This window comes from Spermophilus citellus (assembly GCF_964194105.1).
Source record: "Spermophilus citellus genome assembly, chromosome: 3".
NCBI lineage: Eukaryota > Metazoa > Chordata > Mammalia > Rodentia > Sciuridae > Spermophilus > Spermophilus citellus.
The window spans coordinates 49,694,491-49,715,880 of record NC_138184.1 but is presented as its reverse complement, the minus strand read 5'-3'; the positions used below and the strand labels follow the sequence as shown (position 1 = coordinate 49,715,880).

The 21,390-nt window shown below is 44.5% G+C and overlaps 2 protein-coding genes across 2 annotated transcripts in view; one reads left to right on the top strand and one right to left on the bottom strand.

Annotated features, from left to right (window-relative positions):
• Positions 1-6,092, bottom strand: part of CHDH (choline dehydrogenase) — a 32,457-nt gene extending 26,365 nt beyond the window's left edge. Inside the window, exons 1-2 of the mRNA XM_081284248.1 lie at positions 5,970-6,092; positions 827-900 (exon numbers count right to left, since the gene is read on the bottom strand). The gene's annotated coding sequence lies outside the window, so the exon portion shown is untranslated. The remainder of the gene's footprint in view (positions 1-826; positions 901-5,969) is intronic.
• Positions 6,093-6,228: 136 nt separating this feature from the next.
• Positions 6,229-21,287, top strand: IL17RB (interleukin 17 receptor B; the record flags this gene model as incomplete). The annotated part of the gene is made up of 11 exons (XM_081284253.1): positions 6,229-6,537; positions 8,559-8,583; positions 9,338-9,478; positions 10,881-11,008; positions 11,375-11,501; positions 12,293-12,340; positions 13,988-14,130; positions 14,480-14,545; positions 15,481-15,580; positions 16,724-16,822; positions 17,962-21,287. The coding sequence occupies 11 exons, from the start codon at positions 6,229-6,231 to the stop codon at positions 18,522-18,524; spliced, it is 1,749 nt and encodes a 582-aa protein (XP_081140379.1). The 3' UTR covers positions 18,525-21,287.
• Positions 21,288-21,390: the final 103 nt, after the last annotated feature.

Here is a 21,390-nt window from a genome sequence, read left to right as displayed (position 1 = left end):
CAGAGTAACATGTGAAAGGGACACTGGGGACACTGTCTCATAAGACAGTTTGCTTTCATTTTGTATAGCTTTGTTATTATGATAGCAATGAATTAGAGACATTTAAGATTCAACAATTAGAGACATTTAAGATTCAACAATCTCGGGATGGGGATGTGGCTCAAGCGGTAGCGCGCTCGCCCGGCATGCGTGTGGCCCGGGTGCGGCCCGGGTTCGATCCTCAGCACCACATACAAACAAAGATGTTGTGTCTGCTGAAAACTAAAAAATAAATATTAAAAAAATTGTCTCTCTCTCTCTCTCCCTCTCTCTTAAAAAGAAAAAAATCAAGGCTTTAAAAAAAATTCAATAATCTCTTCTGGCTAATTTTGTGCATGTTTCAAATTTTCCATAATAAAGAGGTTTTTTTTGGGGAGGGGTAGATACTGGGGATTGAACTCAGGGGCACTCGACCACTGAGTCACATCCCCAGCCCTATTTTACTTAGAGACAGGGTCTCACTGAGTTGCTTAGCAATTCACTGTTGCTGAGGCTGGCTTTGAACTTGTGATCCTCCAGCCTCAGGCTCCTGAGCCACTGGGCGTATATTACCACACCCGACTAGAATTTTTTCTGTAGTATTTTTTTTTTTGTTTGTTTGGAATCGCAAATATCCCTATTAAAGGAGGAAGGGAAAGAACCAGATGGAGGCAGAGGGGCTGGTCCAGGGTGAGGGATTCTAGCTTTTCCACAGGAGCTTGGGGCCATCTGCAAACACTCTGTCACAAGTTTTTGTTTCAAATGCACTTTTAACTGGTTTTCTAAATCTCAGTGAAAACATACTCACCTTATGCCCAGAAGTGACAGGATACAGTGCAGTCTGCAACCAGAGCCAGCCAGCCACACACTATCTGTGATTGTCTGTAAAAGATAAGTACAGAATGCAAGTCAGAGTTTAGAAACTTTTCAAGGCACCTGGATCAGTGACCAAAGTCTGAGGAGCCTAACAAAAGAATGGGCTTTCATTTTCCATATTTTCATTTTTATTATCATTATTTTTTAGTGAATTTCAGCCTATGTGAGATTAAAATTTTTAAAACAAACATCTAGCTTCTCACCACAAAGAGTCTAATAATATTGCAGCCAAGACATTAATCTCCAGGAGACCCCAAACCTGTCAGCTTTGGTGGCTTGCCAGAAAGTTCAGGACAAAGCTTCCCTGTCACTACTTGTAGTGTGAGTTACTTCCTGCAGGTAAGAGGGGAGGAGCTCTGCAAAGCTCCGCTGATTTGAAAATCCAAATTCACTTGCTAGCCACCTCCAAGAACACCAGCAAGGCCCAGGAAGTGGGCCAAGTGCCCGCTCTGGTGAAGGGCCTTTGCATCTATGGCCAACCAGCCAGCCAGCCTGCCAACTTTCACACGCATGCTCACTGCCATTTCCCTTTCAAACTTCTGGATCAGTTTAACCACAGAGAGTCCTAAGACCACAAGGTGGGCCGCTTACAAAACTCTCACTGCTTCCCTGTATCAACTAGAAATTACTCCAGCATTAAAGGGCAGAAATAAATCAGGAGCTGGGGATCATGCACGACATCAACAAGTCGTGTTCCACTGCTTAGAAGAGAAGTGAAAGTTGATGATGGCCAAGATCTCTGGATTGCAGAAAAGTCAGGGTAGAGACATTGCAACCAGGCCTACTTCCTCATTCATAAAATGGGAACACAAGAACCCATTTCAGTCCATTTGTTGTTGTTTTGTTTTGTTTTTAAATGAGGGCAAAAGGAAATAAGAGCTAATAGCATACTTTGAAAAATTAAAAATTAAAAGAACTTGGTGATTTTATCAAGTTCATAGCATGGCCTGAGTTCCATCCTTCTTCTCTTCCTCACTCAGCCTTACTTCTCCATTTCCTCCTCCATAAAGTGCACAATTTTTTCCCCCACATATTTGTTGGTGTATTACAGTTGTACCTACTGAGGGATTTTGCTAAGAGCCATAGCCAAGTAGTATGATGCATGGCATTTCTGGTTGAAAGGTGTCGCCAGCAAGCCATTGAGATGATATGATTATGTTAAGATCTGCATTCATATGGATATTAGACCCCTGCTGTCCACCTGGGCCTGCTAAGGGACTCCTGGAGAGTTCCCATTGGTTGGGGAAGTGCAGTAGGAGGGAATTCCGGAGGAGGGATTTCCGGAGAACCCATCGTTGTGGGGGTCGGCATTCCTGTTTGAGTGGCTCGTGATTTTGTGCCCAGCCAGACTGCGGCAGTATTTATTGTTACATATTCAAACATGCAAGCAATACACAATATAACAATATAATTTGGCCAAAAATCATTCCCCAGAATGTGATGCTGCAGTTACAAATAATAACAAGAACAATCAGAGCAACAAAAACAGATTCATTCAAGAATCACTGATCAAAAACACCACTGACCTAATACAGAGCTCCCTGAAACCTCAGGTGATTCCCCAACAGCCCGAAGCTGACCTGTCACCAGTTTATTGATGGGGTTTTGACAGAACAACAATGGTACCTGCCTCCCTGTGTTTCTGGATATTCTTTGAAGCCCCAATGTGAGAACAATGAAGGTGAAGATCCATGTAAATACCCAGGGAACAAGACACACAGGTTGTGACCTCACAGGGCTTGGTCCTAGAAACTGGCAGAATTGGCATTAATACTTGGTTACCACCGTGACCACAGTCTGTGTGCTTTCCTGGGCTGGCCCCTCCTACTGGAGCAGACAGAATGTTTGCAGTTTGTGACCCTGCTAGAAACAGTGGGTTCCAGACCTGGGTGTGGCTTCAGGGTCCGTGGCTCAAAGCAGGCATTAAAGTTGACTCTGCCAAGTTCAAGCAGCTGGAGCAGAACAGGGAGCAAGGGGACACCAAGGGCCAGAGTGCTCTAAGGGCTCCTTTCCCAGCTTCAGCCAGCTCCAGGGGCCCCTGGGAAACAAATGGCATTTGCCTGTAAAGGCTCCCTCTTCAGGAGACAAAGAATCCACTGTTGACTTCCCAGGGCCTTAATATTTGCAAAAGAATGTAGTGGAAAATTCCACCTGTGTGGGTGGAGACTGGACCCAGGACATGTCAACAGCCCACATGGCCTTGTCCTCTCAGGGATGGATCCAGCCCAGCAACAAAGGTCTGAGTAGCAGTGACAGAATCTGGGGATTGTTGTTCCTCTAGAGTCCAAGGGAATTTCCCTATTTGAGTCATAGAGATATTAGGAACTTTTAAAAATTGTCCCACATATCTGCCTGAAAAGCTACAAAATAATTTTAACCCCTCTGACTTGCTTTCCTGTCTCTTATTTCTTCAGAGTCTCCTAAAGTCCTCCTGGTAGGCAGGCAAAGCTGGTATCAGCCCCATGTTATGGATGGATCCGGAAACTGAGGCTTCAAGAGTCTAAAAAGCCTCAGTCAAGGCAACGATGGTGAGCGAGTAGAGTTAGGCAGTGTGCAGGCCAGGATTCCTGACTCTAGTGGGAACATGGCACAGGCACACAGCAGTCCTCCAGGCTGGGCCGAGACCCTGACCTTTGCTTGCCTGGAGGAACAGGAGAAAGTTCAAACCAGCTCTCCTAGGCAGCAGGCTTAGGCACAGCCTTGGAGGAAGACAAGTGTTCATTCATTCATTCATTCATTCATTTGGACATTTTAATGAGTGCCTACTAAGCCCAGGACATGAAGGCATGCTGTGCCAGGTGTCTCTTTCAGAAACCCAAACCTAGAAGAACATGATGGTAGGGGCAAGGCAGAGATCAGTCTTTATAGATTGCTTCTTTCAGATTTGAATCACCTCACTGACATTATTCTGTCTTACCCACCACACTTTACAAAAGGGAAACTGAGGCTCTCAGAAGAGCAATGGCTTGTCAGAGGTGGGGAGAAAGAAGCTGAGCCCAGCCCTGACCTGGATGGCCCCGCCTCCAGATTATCAACCCATACTGTTGAGACTTAGGCATCCAAGCAAGCTTTGTCCCTTCCAGCAGGACACCTAGGAAGCTGTGTGTTTAACCAGCAAGGACCTCTCACAGAGGGACACTTGTGGCAAAGCCAGTGTGAACATGTCTGAAGAGGCTGGCAGGTACATCCTGTTGGAGGACCCTCTTCATTTCTCCTTCCACTCTCCACTCTACAGCCCTGCCCAGAGAGCTGTAGGCTTACCATCATGGACCTGGGATGAGAGGGAACCACTCAAGCTGTATGCTTACCATCATGGGCCTGGGATGAGAGGGAACCACTCAAGCTGTAGCTGGAGCCCACCCAGCACCCTGCCTGGAACTCCTTCCCACCCTACCCACATCCTACTCTTCTCCTTTGCCCTCTAGTTTCTTCCCTGGAGAAGGAACCTCTCCCACCCCTTTCTCAAAACAAAACCATCCCTCTTGCCCACTCCCATTTTGAGCCTACTTCCTCCTGTGCCGGACCCACTGGTTCTTGCGAAGGTCAGGCCAGGTGACCCTGAACTCTGTGCCCATGTGACCCCAAGAGCTCTGGCCTCAAGTGGGGTTTTCTTAGGACAGCGCTTCCTAGTCCTCACTTCCTACTCCAGTGGGGGAGGGGCTGTCCTCCTCACGGCCCCTGGAAATGGCTGATTTGAGACCAACTTCCAGGCCTGGCCTTGGTATCCCCAAGCTCACCACAGCAGGGCCTGCTCTGGTACAGGCTATAAGGGCAGCACCGCTCAGAACCTGGCCAGGGGCGCAGGGGCTGGGCTATTCACAGAGTGAGCACCTTGAACCTCTGCCGCCTCCCTGGTCTTAGAGGGGCTAGTTTCTGCCTGCTCTGCACAGACACCCAGGTGGCTTCTCACAAACAGAAGACTGACCACCATATAAAAGCCTGCTGTGGTTCCCTGGCACCATGGGACGAAGTCCACTGGCTTCTGCAGCTGCCCTTGAACATAGCTCTCCCTGTACTCATCCTCAGTCTGAGAGCACTCATGCACTGTTCACCTTTGCACCCTGGTACCTGGCAGGTGTTTGCTAAACAGAAAGACTGTTAGAGAAACAATCTCAGAGACCACAGGTGCCCAAAGTTACTCAGAAAGGTTCAATGAGTGGCTGAGGGTGGTTCAGCCCCAGGCATGAGTGAGGCCACAACTGATTAGGAATCAGAACAATCCTCTGGAAACATTTCTTGCAATCCTGTGTACACACATGCCAGAGCCCCCAGCTGATCTTGAGGCTGGAGTCTGGGCTCTATTCTGTGCAAGCAGAAATAGGAATCTTCAACTGAGCCTGGCGGGTCAGGACTAGCTCAAAGTAGGGCCTCAGTAAACACAGGTTGATTCAATATAACCTCTCACCAGCTGACAACTCTTCCACAAGTCTTGGCTTCTCACGTGCAAAATGGAGCAAATTCAGCCCATGAGCCTGAGACCCTGAGTTAAACCCAATCTTTTTACAAATGAGGGGGCTGTGGCATGAGAGTTCCAGGCTCTGTACTGTTGTTAGCCCAACTGTTTTTCAACCGTCCCCCAAACCACTATATCTCAAAGGACGGTAGTCCCTGGACCACCCACCCTAGAATTAGGGGGGTGAGGCTGCTGCTAAATCTAGACCGTGGGCTAGCTGGGCCTGGCAGTCCCAGTCTCATTTAGGCAGCACTGGGAGATCCTGAGCACAAATTGGGGAACCACATCTCTAAACCCACAATGCTGAGGCTTCACTTCAGCTTCTGGAGCCTCAAGTGTTACAGTCAGACCTCATTTTATGGAGTTACACAGTTACCAGAAAACCGGAAGGGCTGGAGTAGAGATTCCTATCACTTTTATCGCTAAGTTCCTGCTGAGCACTAGCTCTTTAATGGGGCTTCGGGGACCGTGTCCCACTACTTTTCCTTCTGGGGCTCTGCCGCTGGGTAAAGGGAGCCCAAGTCTCCGCGTCCATCAGGGTCCTCCTGATCCACCACGCCTCCTCCGGGAGGCTCCGTGGGTTGGGTAGGCAGAGGGCCAGAGCGAGTTCCCCATTACTTACCCTGGGAAGGTGGGTCCCAGTGCCGGGACAGTCGGCGGCCGCCGAGCAGGAGCGCGCAACTACCTCCAGACCACTGCTACCTCCAGACCACTGCTCAGCTACGCTTTAACTGGCGGCACCCGCCCAGCTCGCGCTCTCGGCTTCTGTAAGGGTCCCGTGGGCCGCTCGGCCGGGTGTGCTTCGGGACTGGAACTCGCGGGCGCGTGGAGCGCATAGGCTGCAGACGTGTGGGGTCGCAGCATCGGCTCAGTGCGCGCACATGTGCGCTGGGATGGTGCAGCCTCCACTGCTCGGCTCTGCCCTTGAAGGGGCCGGAGCGGCTCGGACCCCGCCCATCCGCACGAGCTCCACAGGTGAGGTCGCTGCGCCTTCAGCTGCTGGGCGGCCGGGAGGCCCGAGGGAGGGCGCAGGGAGAGGCGGAGCCCAAGAGGGCTGTCCTGGGCGCCGGGATAAGAGCGCCGCTGGAGGCTGTCCCGCGTCCCGCGTGGTGGTGGGCGGTGGCCAGGCTATGTTGCTTGTGCTGCTGAGCCTGGCCGCGCTATGCTGGAGCGCCATGCCCGGAGAGCCGGTAAGCCCCTACCCACATCCCTCTCCCTAGACTGTCTCTTGAGCCTGGACCCTGACGGCGTCGGGGCTGCTAGCCCACGCTGCTAAAGATGACCACTCTGTGGGGTGGACAGGTCTGCACTACCTGGAGTAGCCTCGATGAGCCTCAGACCCCCATCAGCCGGCTGTTTTTAGCCCCGCCAGCGCTGGGTGTCAGGCTGCTTGGGTCAGGGGCGTGGGAATCCAGACCGATCGGGTCACAAATGCCATCATGGGTTCTTAATTCAGTCTTTTATGCTCACCTAGCCTCCGTTATCCTCATTGGTTAAAAGGGGGGAGGGAGCGTGCAGGAGTAAGTACCTAACTCATCCTGGTCGCCTAACATGTATTCCATAACCTGCAAAGCAGCAGCAAAGAGCCTCTCTGCTAATGAGTAGGCGCCCATTTGTGTTGGCCATCTGCTCACCTGTGGGGGCACAAGAACTGCTTCTACATTATCACCGGCCTGCTCCCCCGCCCCCCATTTTCTTGATACTGGGAATTGAACCCAGGGATGTTGAGCTACATCCCCAGCATCCCCAGTTCCTCCCTTTGGAAAAAAAAATTATTTTGAGACAGGGTCTGGCTAAGTTGTGGAGACTGGCCTGGAACTTGTGATCCTCCTACATCAGCCTCCTAAGTCTCTGGGATTACAAGCATAAACCACCACACCCTGCTACCAGCTTTTTCTTTTTTCCTTTCTTTAATTATTTTCCCCTTGTTGACTTGTGATTCCCTTTCCCCAGTGTCTTGAATGATTGAAGGAATCTTCTGGGTTGCTAAAGCCCCCAACATATATTCAAAACCAATCTCTGGACTGTTAGCATAGCAAATAGCCTAAAAGTATGGTTGTTACTTATTCATGGTTATGGACACCCATCCATTGTGTCCTGATGCCTTCTGCTACTACCATTGCCTCTTTGTTCTGAGGTCCTCTTGACATTCGCCACTGCAGCAAGAATTCATTGCCTTTGTGGCAGTTACTGTAAGGTCTACAGTATTAACTCTGTCAAGTTTAGAGCTATTGCTTTGCTTCTTCCTAACACTTGCGTCACCAGCTCTTTGACAAGACTTCAGTTTCCAGTATGGTGGCTTATTTGTTTAAAAAGAACGTCTGATGATATCCTTCCAGAGTTCAGTTTCACAAAGACAAAGGGATGATTGACAACTTCACCTAAACCCAAATTACTCAAACCCTCAAAAGTCTTCTTGTCTTCTGTTTTACAAGGTGTTGGAAATGTGGAGGTTTAGAGGGATTGGATTCCAGACCTGGTGAATTTATCACATTGAGTTTCATCATTGGAACTTGCTCCTGTCTGAGAGTTAAAAGTTTTAGGTTGAGTATGTAATGCCAAAACCAAATTTTTAAATATTTCTTAAGAAAAAAACAGTTAACTTCAAAGGGTTTCTCACCGACCTTTCCTGGACATTGATGATACATATTTGCTTTTTTGAAAGCTCTTTTAAAAAGACAACAGGATGAAGTGACAGTTGTTTATGGTTTTCTAAATAGCTCTAGTAAGTCCTTCTGTATTAGAAGAGAAACATGTGAAAAAAACCTGAGGAAGGTATTGTGGACTGCATTGAATGCTTTCTTCTGCTCATCTTCTTAGTGCAGCCAATCCTGACCATGGGGAAACTCATATACTCCAGACCATCCTGAAAACTGGGAGTTAAGCATTGGAGTGTGAAGGGACCTCATGATGATGGTCTAGAGTCATCCCTGGCTAGAGGCAGAGAAGGCTAATGCCCAGAGACTCACTCCTGGTCTTCAAGTGAACTGATGGGTCAGCTTGAGGAGCAGGCATACTGATGGCCAAATCCATGGTCCAATCATAGCTTAGTTTCCCCTAGCTGTGAAGCACAAGCAGCTCATTTTTACTTTGAAAGTTTGTCACTTATGTAGGCATTTAACAAAAAAGATAGTGTGTTGTCTGGTTTGGTAAAGGAAGGCTTGTGGTTTACTGGCTTCAACATGACACTTGGTTTCTTTTTCTCTTGCAGACTATTCAGTGTGGCTCTGAAACTGGTAGGTGCCTTAGGGAATGGTTATTTGGGACATTATACTCAAAGAAGGCCTGAATTCAGGCAGTGGGTCTTTGGAGATCAGGTAAAGGATGAGCCTGTTAGCTGATGTGTTTGAAGTTCTTAAGATAGAACTCTGGGGGAATACAGAGGTGTTTGAGATGGGTTGGCCTCCTGACCAGTCAGGGGGCACAGCATGCAAGACAGAAAGCAATGCCTGCTTTCCTGCAAAGAGAAATCAAGTGCTGGAGAGGGAGATCACTTATAACTAGGATCAGGTAGCAAATGTTTGTAGAATAAATGCTTGAGAGTATAACACTGAAGAATGGGTGGGCTTCTGCCCAGGAAATGTGAATAGGGAGATAAACTGGAGGAGAGCAGCTGCAGCAGCAAAGGCTAGGAGGTGGGTACGTGTGGTGGTATATGCCAACTGGCTGAAGTCCTATGCTGAAGCACAGGGATGGCAGGACTGACCCTAATGAACATGGCAATACACTAAGCATGTCCACACATGGAGAGGGGCACCTAAAGTAGTCCCAGGGGATGTGTAATTTGAGGCCAGAAGGCTGAAAGCATTAATCTCAGTTCAGCATCACCTCAGCTATAAACTGGCCAGCACCCAGAAATGTTTGGCCTGATTAGCAGGAAGAGTTAATGAATTGTGAATGGGGGATGGAGCAGGGTGATTTGGTTACAGGAGATGATATCAGACTCAGCAGGGAAGAGGAGTGTCAATGGGAAATCTTGCCTTTTCCCAGGGCCGTCTCCAGAGTGGATGGTCCAACACAATCTGACCCCAGGGGACTTGAGGGACCTCCGTGTGGAACTTGCTAAAACCAGTGCTGCAACAGAGGACTATTCAATTTTGATGAACATAAGCTGGATACTCCGAGCAGATGGTAGGTTTGCTGATGCAAATCAAAGATAAGTCCTGAAGTGTCTAATGAACCAGAAGTGTGCAGGCAGGATGACCCATTAATCCTGCTCCTAGGCATACCCAACAGAAATACATACATGCATGCATCAAAAGCCACTGGTTAAGATGTTCCCAGCAGCACTATTTGTAAGAACCCAAAGGACTTAAATGTCCAATGGAAAAATGGAATCCAAAACAGCAATAGGAATAAATGATCTGTTACTACACATAATATAGGTGTCACAAACATAAGAAGCCAGGTTATGAAGAGTTTATGCACTGATGTCTATATGCATGCCTACAACTATGATGCTTTCTAAAAAAGGGCAAAATGAAGGTAGTGGGCAAAGTTAGAAGTTGGGATGGTGGTTACTTTGGGGGTGGGATGACTGAAACGAAGCATGAGGGGCACTCCGGGGGTTTTCTTAACCCAAACTGGCTGCATGAATGTGCAAAGTCATTACATGGTACACTGATGACATGGTATATTTCCATATGGAAGAAGATGGGTTAAGACCAGCAATAACTCCCCCAGTTAAGGAAAACTTAGGCTACTTTTCTACTTCCCAAATAATATTGTGAAAGTTCTGGCATTTCCCTTAGATTACACTCCAAGGCAACTGGCAGGTTCTTCAGATGAGCTAATTCCAGGATCCACCCAGGATCTCAGTGCCCATGTTTGTAGTTTCCATCTGATAAATTAGTTAAATTTGATGCAGCCAAAAATACATGAGTGCCAGGCACTGAGAGATAGGTCAATTATTCCCCCCATAAGGTTTCAGAGAGGTTAGGAGGCAGACACAGGCAGTGACCAGGAAGCCCTGAAGGGGACTGTGTCCCATGTGAGTGGGATACAGGCAGGGAAGACCAGGAGGGAGGCCCTGGCAAGACTCCTTTGTGAGATGATACACTAAGGCTTTGCCCCATCCCTGGCAAAATGAGCTCTTTGTGTGCCTTGTTATAGGCCGTGGTACACATATTGGACTTTACCAGAGTCAGACTTGCAGAGGCAGGAATGGGAGGAAAGGACATGCCACGGAGAAGAGTCAGTGTGGAAAAAGAAGCAGTCAGGACATGCATGGCTTGATGATACTCTTGGAGGGTCTTTGTGGGGTTCCCAATGCAGGCCTGTTCCTCTCAGAGATCCAGAATAGAACAGATGTTAAGCTAATCACAGGTATCCTGAGAGTTCACACCCAAGTTGTGAAAGCTAGGTACTGCTGCTTGAAACTCCCTGAGCCTCAATGACTCCATCTGTATACTGGGGACAGCAAGGCCTACCTTTTGGTGCTATTGTGATTAAGGACTGAAATGAAGCATGTAAAGTATCTAGTATCCAGTCATATAGTAAGTGACAAATAAACAAATGTCTCAACTCTCTGCAGCCAGCATCCGCTTGTTGAAGGCCACCAAGATCTGTGTGACAGGCAAAAACAATTTCCAGTCATATGCCTGTGTGAGGTGCAACTACACGGAGGCCTTCCAGAGTCAGACCAGACCCTCTGGTGGCAAAGTAAGCACTTTGAGGGATGTGGCTGATAGGGGAACATGAACCATGTGCTGCTCAAATAGGCTGATGAGCAGCTGTGACACAGAACAGGACACTTGAGTCCAAGTCCCAGTTTGGGCCACTTCTGTGCATTAGACAAGTCAAAATTTCTGGGCCTCAATTTCCCTTTCAGCAAAGTGAGGGGTCTTAAATTACATCCTGGCTCTAAAATCTCACTTTTCTGATTGTATGAGTCACACCAGCAGACTGTCTGGCACCAATTCCCTAAGTAAACATTGGCTACGACCCAAGTTTCAGTAGAAGTGTAAAGGATGAAAGTAAAAATGGAAAGGGCAACACATAGATGCTATTCCTTGTTCTGCTTTCCAGTGGACATTCTCCTACGTTGGCTTTCCTGTGGAGCTGAGCACGCTCTATCTCATTGGGGCCCATAATATCCCCAATGCAAATATGAATGAAGACAGCCCTTCTTTGTCTGTGAACTTCACTTCACCAGGTAATCTTTCTCAACTGCTCAGTTATTCTGTCTTGCTGGGACACTGGCTTTGATTCATAGAGTCAAAGTGAGGCTTTGGCCTTGCAAGGTCTTGGTTTCCTCATACGTGATACAGAGTTGTAACCGCTCCTTACTCACAGAGCTGTGAGGGTTAAATCGGATAAAATGAAGGGAAAAACCCATTTCTATAGGTGCGCTGAGTGCTTGATGGGAGTCATCTCACCAAGCCGCCCAACAAACCTAAGGTCGGGAAAGCCCCATCTTAGAGACCAAGTCATTCATGCTGGGCTGTATACACAGGAAAAGTGAAGGTGACGTTCAAACTCTGGTCGTTCTTGATTAATGCACTTCCACCATCCACGGTGTTTCTGGTACCATGCCATTTATTACACAGTAGTTCCCAGCTTCCTTGATGAAACCAAATATCATTTTGTAATTGATTGATTGCAGTACTTGGGCTGGAACCCAGGGATGCTCTACCACTGAGCAACATCCCTGGCCCGTTTTAGATATGTTTTTAGACATGGTGACTTTCCAAGTGTTCTCTTGGGGATTGTTAACTGTTTTGATAAAGCTTGTATTTAAATTAAGATGTGTTACCACTCTATGGACAGATGATTTTTGTTCAAGAATAAAATGTCAGGGTCCCATTGATTTGCTATCTCACTTGTATCTGGAATATTTTGGCAATTTGCTATAGGTGTGATATGTGTGCGTGTGCTTGTACTTGTTGACAGGGAGTAGTACGGATACCTTTTCCTAAGTGTAACAAGTTTCATTCATATTCCCAGGCTGCCTAGACCACATAATGAAATACAAAAAAAAGTGTATCAAGGCAGGTAAGTAAATACAGCACTCTGCTCTTTATTATTTGAAGATAGTTATAAATTGAGTCGGCACAGCTCTATCCATTCTTTTACAGATGAAAAAACCAAGGCTCAAAGTGGGGAGTTATGTATTCAAGTTGCTTGATGAAGACAACAGCAGCCAGGGCTCCTAATGCCTGGCTAGCACTTGCCCACTGGGGCAGAAAACCTATCCAGGGAAAGATTCTTAGTAAAGTTTTATGTATTAGAACAGTCATACGAAACCACCTCCACTGCTTGGTTAAACTAACATTTTAGCCCAAACCATACTTATAGTGGTGCCAATCAAAGGCCTTTCCTGATACTAAGGGAGCTCTGAGTCCTTTCACAGGCCCACTAGTGCTACTGACCTATGGCTGTGAGAAACCTGAGGATTTTCTGTTTGGATTAGCAAACATTTAGGGTGGGAGTGTTAGTCTAAGTAATAACCTAGAAGTATGCTCTCAACCTGTGTTCTCAAAGAGGATCACCTCTCCCATGCTAGACTATTAGAACTCTGCCCCTTGAATTGTAGAATAGTCTCTTTAGGATAATCAGTCGGAAATACCCAACTTCTGGGGGAGTTTTGTTTATTTCCAGGCAGTATAGTCTTGGGATGTTAATAAGAGTGGTGGTATTTGGAGGGATTAGTCTCTTTTAGGCATCCTTCACCGTTTACCAGACTAAGCTACAAATGCTGTTCTTGCTAGAGACAGCCCTGGAGTACTGGGCTTCCTCTCTTGCCTCATGGAGAGAGAAATTTGTAGGAACGTGGTTGGGGTAAGTAAGGTCTAAGGGGAGTAAGGTCTAAGGGCCTGGAAATCAGTCCTAGAATGAAAGATAATTTCAAGCCAGGGCCTGAAATGGTCTCTTAGGTGGGGAAGATAACACTATCACATGTCATGTTCATGGAAATCAACCTTGTCCTTATTTGCAAGTCACATCAGTGGAACAAGTGACTTTTTCTGACACAGTTCACCTGTGAGAGTATCCTCCAACCTATGAGGCACTTCCTTCTTTGTATTCAGTAAAGCTAGCACAATGCTGTGATGGATGGAGCGCCTAGAACTGTGTCCTTATCTAGGTCATCGTCCTCCTGATCCTAAATTCATTCACTCCATAATCATAGACATGTATCCCAACCTGTGGTTCCTTCTCATATTCTGAGGAGAAAATACTGGCCTTAGCCTGTAATTCAAATAGAAGCTGAGAACAGAAGCTAGTGAAAAAAAAATCTTTGCCTCCTACTGCTCTTTAGCAAAGCAGTGGCATGGGATCTCTAAACTTTCTTGGACTGCAGGTACTCTGACACTGGAAGCAATTTTTTTTTTTATTGGTTGTTCACAACATTACAAAGCTCTTGACATACCATATTTCATACATTAGATTGAAGTGGGTTATGAACTCCCAATTTTACCCCAAATGCAGATTGCAGAATCACGTCGGTTACACATCCACAATTTTACATAATGCCCTATTGGTAATTGTTGTATTCAGCTACTGGAAGCAATGTTTAAAAAGCACACTGTGTAGTGGAGACATTATCTTGGTGTTTGCCTGAGAACTTGGGTTTCTCTTTTTAGTAAAGCCCTTTTGGGAAAGGTTAGCAAGTTCATTCAGTGGTTTGCTCTCAACTCTTAGGAAGCCTGTGGGATCCCAACATCACTGCTTGTAAGAAGAATGAGAAGATGGTTGAAGTGAATTTTACAACCAGTTCCCTTGGAAACAGATACACAGTTCTTATCCAACAGAGCACCAGAATTTGGTTTTCTCAAGTGTTTGAGGTACTTCTATCCTTGGTTCCCTTATCATCACCCCCATCCTCAACCTCCAGCTTCCTTATCTTGTTGAAGGAAAAAGCATAGAAACTAGAATTCCCTGAAGAAAGCTCTTCAGAGAGCAGAGAAATGTGTTGTCCAAATATGCTTGGCTATTTTGATTAATTTGACACATTAAAAAAAAATCCTTGTGTATACTGGGATATAGTGCTAAAACCAACCAAAAGTAGAAGTTTCCAAAGTATGAAATGAATCCTTATTCCCATAATGAATTGAAAAGTCAGTTTGGGAAATGACTTCTTCATTGACAGTCTTTGATATGCTCACTCATATGACTTCATCTCACCTGCACCAGAACAAAACAAAGCGAACTTCAATAGCCATCCTAGTGACTGAGGAAAGCGAAGGTGCTGTGGTTCAGGTAAGTTTAGTGAGGTGCTTTGGGGAGGGGAGGGACACTAAAAGACTGTTCCACCGTTTTGTGAGTTTTTTTTTACAGGGTGAGTCACTTCTCTCAAATTCACTCCTGCATCGGGATGCTAGTGATGTTAACTGGGATCCATGATGGTTAGATCAGGAAGCTGACAGTCCCTTTTGCTTATAGTAGCTGTTGACTTTCCAGATTGCTTTTATTTCCATTTTCTGTCACAGATCCTCATGGTAATACTGAGATGGGAGAACCATTTTATTCCCCCAGCCTCAGTTTTAACTGCAAAATGAAGTTGCAGAGGATTTGAAGTTGGAAGGTTTGGGTTCCAGATCAGGACAGTGACTGCCTGTCATCTCAGGGTCTTAGTTGACCCAGCTGGAAATGGAAGTCGGTTGGATAGATGCTCTCTGATCTCTTGCAACTGTTGAGCAACTGTTGACTTTAGGATGTGGGGACACAGCCACCCTGGAGAGGAGAGGGGAGGAGCTTTTGTCCTTCATTCTCTGGGATAGGAAGGCAGTGCTCAAACTGGCCAGAGAAAGCAGACTTTCACGGCTTATTATGACTGTGCTCCTCCTCTAGGAAACCACTGACTTTTCCAGGCAGGGGACTTCCCTGACTGAGGTTAATATGAGCCTTACTGCTCTACTGTCCTGGAGATATTTGCATATGTATTAGGATATAACCTAACCCCTTTAGATAATAAAATCAATAGGAGTCTTAAAGGACATTTCCATGTTCAGTCATTAGATTGGATTTCTAGATTTCTAGGCATTACTATACAAGTATGACCAAGGGGAAATGTCCATGACAAGTGCAGAGATAGGGTTGGAACCAGAAAAAAGGGGAAGACATGGTGGAAGTAGAAAAACTTTTAAGATTGTCTGAAGTGTAGTGTGAACTTTGAACTTCTGGTTTTTCCTCAGTTGATTCCATATTTCCCTACCTGTGGCAACGACTGTATCAGACGCAAAGGGACCGTGGCGCTTTGCCCAAAGACAGTTGTCCCCTTCCCTCCAGATAACAGTAAGTGCCTGGTCATTTCACTGGGTAATCAGAGGCCCAGGTCATAGGCACAGCCTCCATTAACTCTGTCTGTAGAGAGTCTTGAGGGCCTTTGCCTGTGTATGCTGAACTGGGGTACAGAGTGATTCCAGTGCTGGCCTATAAAACCCCAAATCCAAATACAGATTTGAAACTTTACAGAACAGGATATATGAAACGGTCACAATGATCAAAGTGCCACAGGAATCTGTTGAAAAGTCAATGGTGTAAAAGGACTAGGAATAAGAGGGAATGTCTATTTCATGCATTCTGATTCTCTCATCAGTCTCAGTGGGGCTATGACTTGATGTGGTCACTTTGCCAACATTTGGATAACAAATCAGAAATACTGTTTTGTCTCTCTAGAGATGTCAGGTTTTTTTAATTTTTTTTTTTTTTTAATTACAGATAGACAAGTATTCCTGCAAGTAGCCTGGGGTGGATCAAAAGATAGAAGGTGTTAATTCTTAAGAATCTCAGCCAAACACACTGAGGACAACCTGGGTGCCTCATAATTCTAACTTCCATGTTAGGGTGCCTGAGCCTGTGGCAACCTCGGTGTTCTTGTGAAGGGATGGCATAATTTCCCATCTCACAAAACAGCTTTTAAAAATGCCACCTTGGGCTGGGGATGTGGCTCAAGCGGTAGCGCGCTCGCCTGGCATGCGTGCGACCCGGGTTCGATCCTCAGCACCACATACCAACAAAGCTGTTGTGTCCGCCAATAACTGAAAAATAAATATTAAAATTCTCTCTCTCTCTCTCTCTCTCTTAAAAAAAAAAAAAAATGCCACCTATGTATACTGTTTATATAACAAATATACCCAGAATAACACTAATTCCTCAAAGTACACAAAACTGATGTAAGCTCAGGTTACCACAGTGAAAATGTCTGTGTGTGTGTTTAAGAAGCAAGAAACCCAAGAGTCTCTGGAGAACTCCCCAGGTCCCACATCTCTTGGGAGAATCTAATGAGAAACCTGGACACTGTGGGAAAACACACTGATGAGCAGATCTGATCCTTGGTTTTAAAGGAATCTAAACTTCTACAGAGAGTAAAATTCTGTTTTCAAATACACAATAAATTGGTTTTATTTTGTTGAAGGTAAGCTTTGTTTTCTCCAGATAGAAGCGTGCTAGGAGGCTGGCTGCCTTTGTTTCTCTCGTTGCTGCTAGTGGCCACCATGGTGCTGGTGTTTGGGATCTACCTAATGTGGAGGCATGGTAAGATTATAATTCCCTAAAGGTTTTCTTATGAGGAAATCACATTTTGAACTTTTTTTGTGGCACTGCTGGGGATCAAACCCAGGACATCATGCATGCTAGACAAGCACTCTACCAGAGTTACACCCTAAGCCCCATGTTTTCAACTTTCTAAAAGGAGATTCCTCTAGAGGCCATCTCATTGGCATTTCCCAGGGTTAACACAACATTTATTTAATGCCTTAGAGCACTATTAGAAAGCCTGATATGCTAACAACTGGATCACATCTGCCAGGTTAAAGCAGAGTGAGAACTTGGAGATCTGGTAACTACCTACCGCCTATTTCATTTTCACCATGGAGGCTTCTACAAATACTGAAATGGGCAAAAAATGGCTAGAAGTCTACTGTCACCTGTGACAGATGTTGTATGCTAGTCCTTACTTTTTAAAAAGTTCTTTAAGACCTAAGAACAATTGGTATACTAAGCTCTCTGCAAACTCTAGAATACTTGATACTTGACAACAGAAGTCAAGGAATTAATATAGAATCAGAGCTCGAAGCCACCCAATAAAGACTCTGCAGCTTTCCTCCACATATACAAGAGGAAATGTAAATGCACCCTTTGAGTTGCATGCAATGTTGTATGTAGAAAAAGATCAATTCCATGTTCTATGCTCAGAAAGCTATGAGAACTGTGACCTCAGGAAGACTTATATTTAGGAAATGCTATTTGAACTGTATTAGTTGTAGTTTCTTTTATAGTCCAGTAGAGGGCAGAATTCCAGTTAAGTTCCAGGGATTTAACTTTAATGGAACACACAGAAACTACCACCTGGAGGTAGAAGATGGTACAAACTACCGCAGAGCTAAACCAACTCAAAATGTGATGTGAAGTGCAGAGATCGGATAGTAACTGAGCCTAAATAATTTATATGAATTTATTTGAAAAAATAAAGCTCGAGAAGACTAATTTAGTGAGTATGTTTCAGGTGCTATGTCTAAAATGATACCTGCAACATACTCACTAAATCAGTTAGGTCCCAGTGCTCCACTGACATTCTTTCTCAAGTAGGGGATCACTTATCGGGGGTTATTTAGACTAGGGCGAAAGCCTGCTGTTAACTGTTCAGACAATAAATGCTTTTCCTCCTCTCACAGAAAAGATCAAGAACACTTCCCTTCCTACTACAAGGCTACTGCCCCTCATTAAAGTTCTGGTGGTCCACCCATCTGAAATATGTTTCCATCACACAGTTTGTTACTTCACTGAATTTCTTCAAAATAACTGCAGAAGTGAGGTGATCCTTGAAAAATGGCAGAAAAAGAAAATAGCTGAGATGGGTCCAGTTCAGTGGCTTACCACTCAGAAGAAAGCAGCAGATAAAGTAATCTTCCTTCTTTCCAATGATGCCAATACCATGTGCGATGATACCTGTGGCCACAACGAGGGCAGCCCCAGTGAGAACTCTCAAGACCTGTTCCCCCTGGCCTTTAATCTTTTCTGCAGTGATCTGAGTAGCCAGACTCATCTGCACAAATACTTAGTGGTCTGCTTCAGAGGGGCTGATCCCAAAGACAACTACAGTGCCCTCCATGTCTGCCCTAAGTTCCACCTCATGAAGGATGCTGCGGCTCTCCAAACACAACTTCTCTGTGCCACACAGCACATGTCAGTGGGGAAATGGTCACAAGTCTGCCACAGCAGCTGCTCCCCCTTGTAGCCCACCCAAGAGAAGAGCAAGACTACAAAGCCTTCCTACCCAACCAGTTTTGGAGAGAGCTCTGTGATGACCCTGAAATTTACTACCCAGGCTACTGATAGGGAAGGCTATATATACACTTGTTTTAGAACCAGAATAGAGAGAATCAAAACTGAACATACAGGTCATAGATTAGTCATTAAAAAATGTTATGCTCGTTTGGGGTTTTAGCTCAGTGGTAGAGAGCTTGCCTCACACACATGAGGCACTAGGTTTCATTCTCAGCACCACATAAAAATAAATCAATAAAGGTACTGTGTCCATCTACAACTAAAAAAATAAAACAAATGTTATGCTGATAAAATTTTTACAAATGCCACTATTAGAACATTAATGAACTGAGACTAAATTTATAATTAAAGCCAAGTCAATTGTATACCATCAAATCAAGGATAGTTATAACTGAAAATTATAATCATTCTGATAATACTTGCTTAAGCCATCTTCCAACCAAAATTCCAATCTTGAATAACCCATGCTTTGAACTGTTGGTAGAAGTGTTTAGTTCTGTAACATTCTAGGTTCAATTAATGAATACTAAATTTAAGAAGCTCTCATTAATTCACTCAGTAGTTTTCTTGGAGAAAAACCCTCTATTACACACAGAAATCCTTTTCTTTTTTTTTTTTTTTTTTATTCTTTTGGAGCCACATCCCCAGTCCTTTTTATTTTCTATTTTGACACAGGGTCTTGCTGAGGCTGGCTTTGAACTTACAATCCTCCTGCCTCAGACTCCCAAGCTGCTGGGATTACAGGCATGCACCACCACGCCCAACAGAAATCTTTACCTTTAAGATAGTAAAAATTGGGAATAATAAAACTGGGCCCATCTTAGCCAACCAAATTTGTATCAACTGTAAAGTTTGGTATTTGCTTGGGACCTTCTCTCTCCAAACTAGATTCATGTCTGGACTCTTGTGCAAGTGCCTATTAAATGAATACCAAATTATACTCCTGTAAACCTAATGTCTACTTTTGCCCAAAGTTACCTATTAGAGATCACTATCAAGAGTTTTCAGTTCCTGTTATTACATAATTTTTCATGTTTAAAACAAAACTACTTCTTAGTTTTTTTTTTTTTTTTTATTTAGGTAAACTATTGCAACTCACTTATAAAAAGATAACATTGAGAGGTAACTTTCAACCTATCAGCATTATAGAACATAAAGAGGTAAAATATTTAAAGTCTTCCAATTCTTTCCTAAAAGCATCTTTTTCTTAATACAGAGCTCACAAAAATACATTTCTATTAGATGTATTTTCCCAGGAATACTTATACAGTGTAAAAATGAATCTGCTCTGGAATGGGGGTCAATTTCAGATGGATGACTATTAAAATGTGTGCATTTGCAGAACAGTCTTAAGAGACCATTTCCTCCTCCTAATAGTTGTCTTAAGGATAAAATAAAAACCAAAATAAAGAAGCATAAAGTGAGAACTCACCATATCCAGCTTCATAAGCCGATACTTAGTAATAATGGCTGAAGCAGTATGTTTAATGTGGCAAGGCTCATTTATTTGTCATGACAGTTTTCACAATGCCTATCAAAGTGCTGGTAAGAGGAGATGGATATGGCTCACATCAAAACCTGGACTAGTAATCAACTTCCTCTGAATCAGCATATACCTATTATAAAAGAGATATGCTGTTATGTGAAGAACTATTAGAAACAACTATATACTTCTGAAATAGGCAGTTGATACTAAATTGTGTTGAAACAACCCAGAAACACAAAATCAGTATTGTATAAAATTGTAAAAGATAATTTTCAAGTTGAAATCATACACCCCGAATAGTATTAGCAAGTTAAAATTATTTTGATGTATTCGTGGACTCTTCTATTCCTAATCTACTGATGGAGTTACACAGGTTACGCTTATCTGTGCAAAATGCCTCAGTACCACATTTCTTCCTGCCTTAGACTTCTTTCTATATTACATTCTTACCTCCATCTCTTACCTTTCCCTGATTTTGTCTCTCCCCACATCTGCAGTCCTGGTCATAGTGGTGACAAGAACAGGCACCTAACAGCTGGGGTTAGGCATTCTCTCCCTCCTGCCAGGTCTCTTGAGTTCCAGGTACTACTGGCTCCTGTCTCCACTGAGACACCTTCTCAAAGAAGTCATGCTCAGGGCCTGGACCACTAGTGCTAATGACTATATTATTTTGATTTTGCTCCAGAGTGCTCACAGGTTAAGGGCAACTGGTCATACTGAACATAGAAATCTCCAAAAGCTTGCACCTGGTTCTTCAAATAAAGGAAAACTGGGGGCTTGATGATCAAGTAGTAATCCTGACAGTTACCATATTATACAGCACAAGCTAACAACTCTAAATTTTATCCAAATCATTTCTATATAGCTTTAAGAAGGAAAGATGTCCCTTTTAGCTGTTGTCTTGCTCTTATAACAGTTTTCTTTAACCCACCCTACAGCATGTCTGATGACAACATCTAGCCAGTAAAGCCTTAAATCGTTCTCTCTAGAAATCTAGAACTGAATGGGTTCCTATCATTTTTTTGTAATCCCACAGAAAATTGAAAAAACCCCAAAAACTACTTTTTTTGTATTTAGAATTCCAAGAATACATGAGTCACGTGCACAGAACTCAAGACACCTATACTATGCTAGATAAGAGGGAAATGGCACAAATGGTCCCTTCTCACAAGTCACATCGGTATGGCTGACAATGCTCAGAGGTCAACAAAAAGTTCTTCGCCCCGTAAAAGAAAGTTCAACAGCAACATTTTATATCACTGCGAAGCCCTGAGAAAGGGGCAGAGAGCTACAATTAAAGAGTTCGTATTTATTCTTAAATGACCTGTCT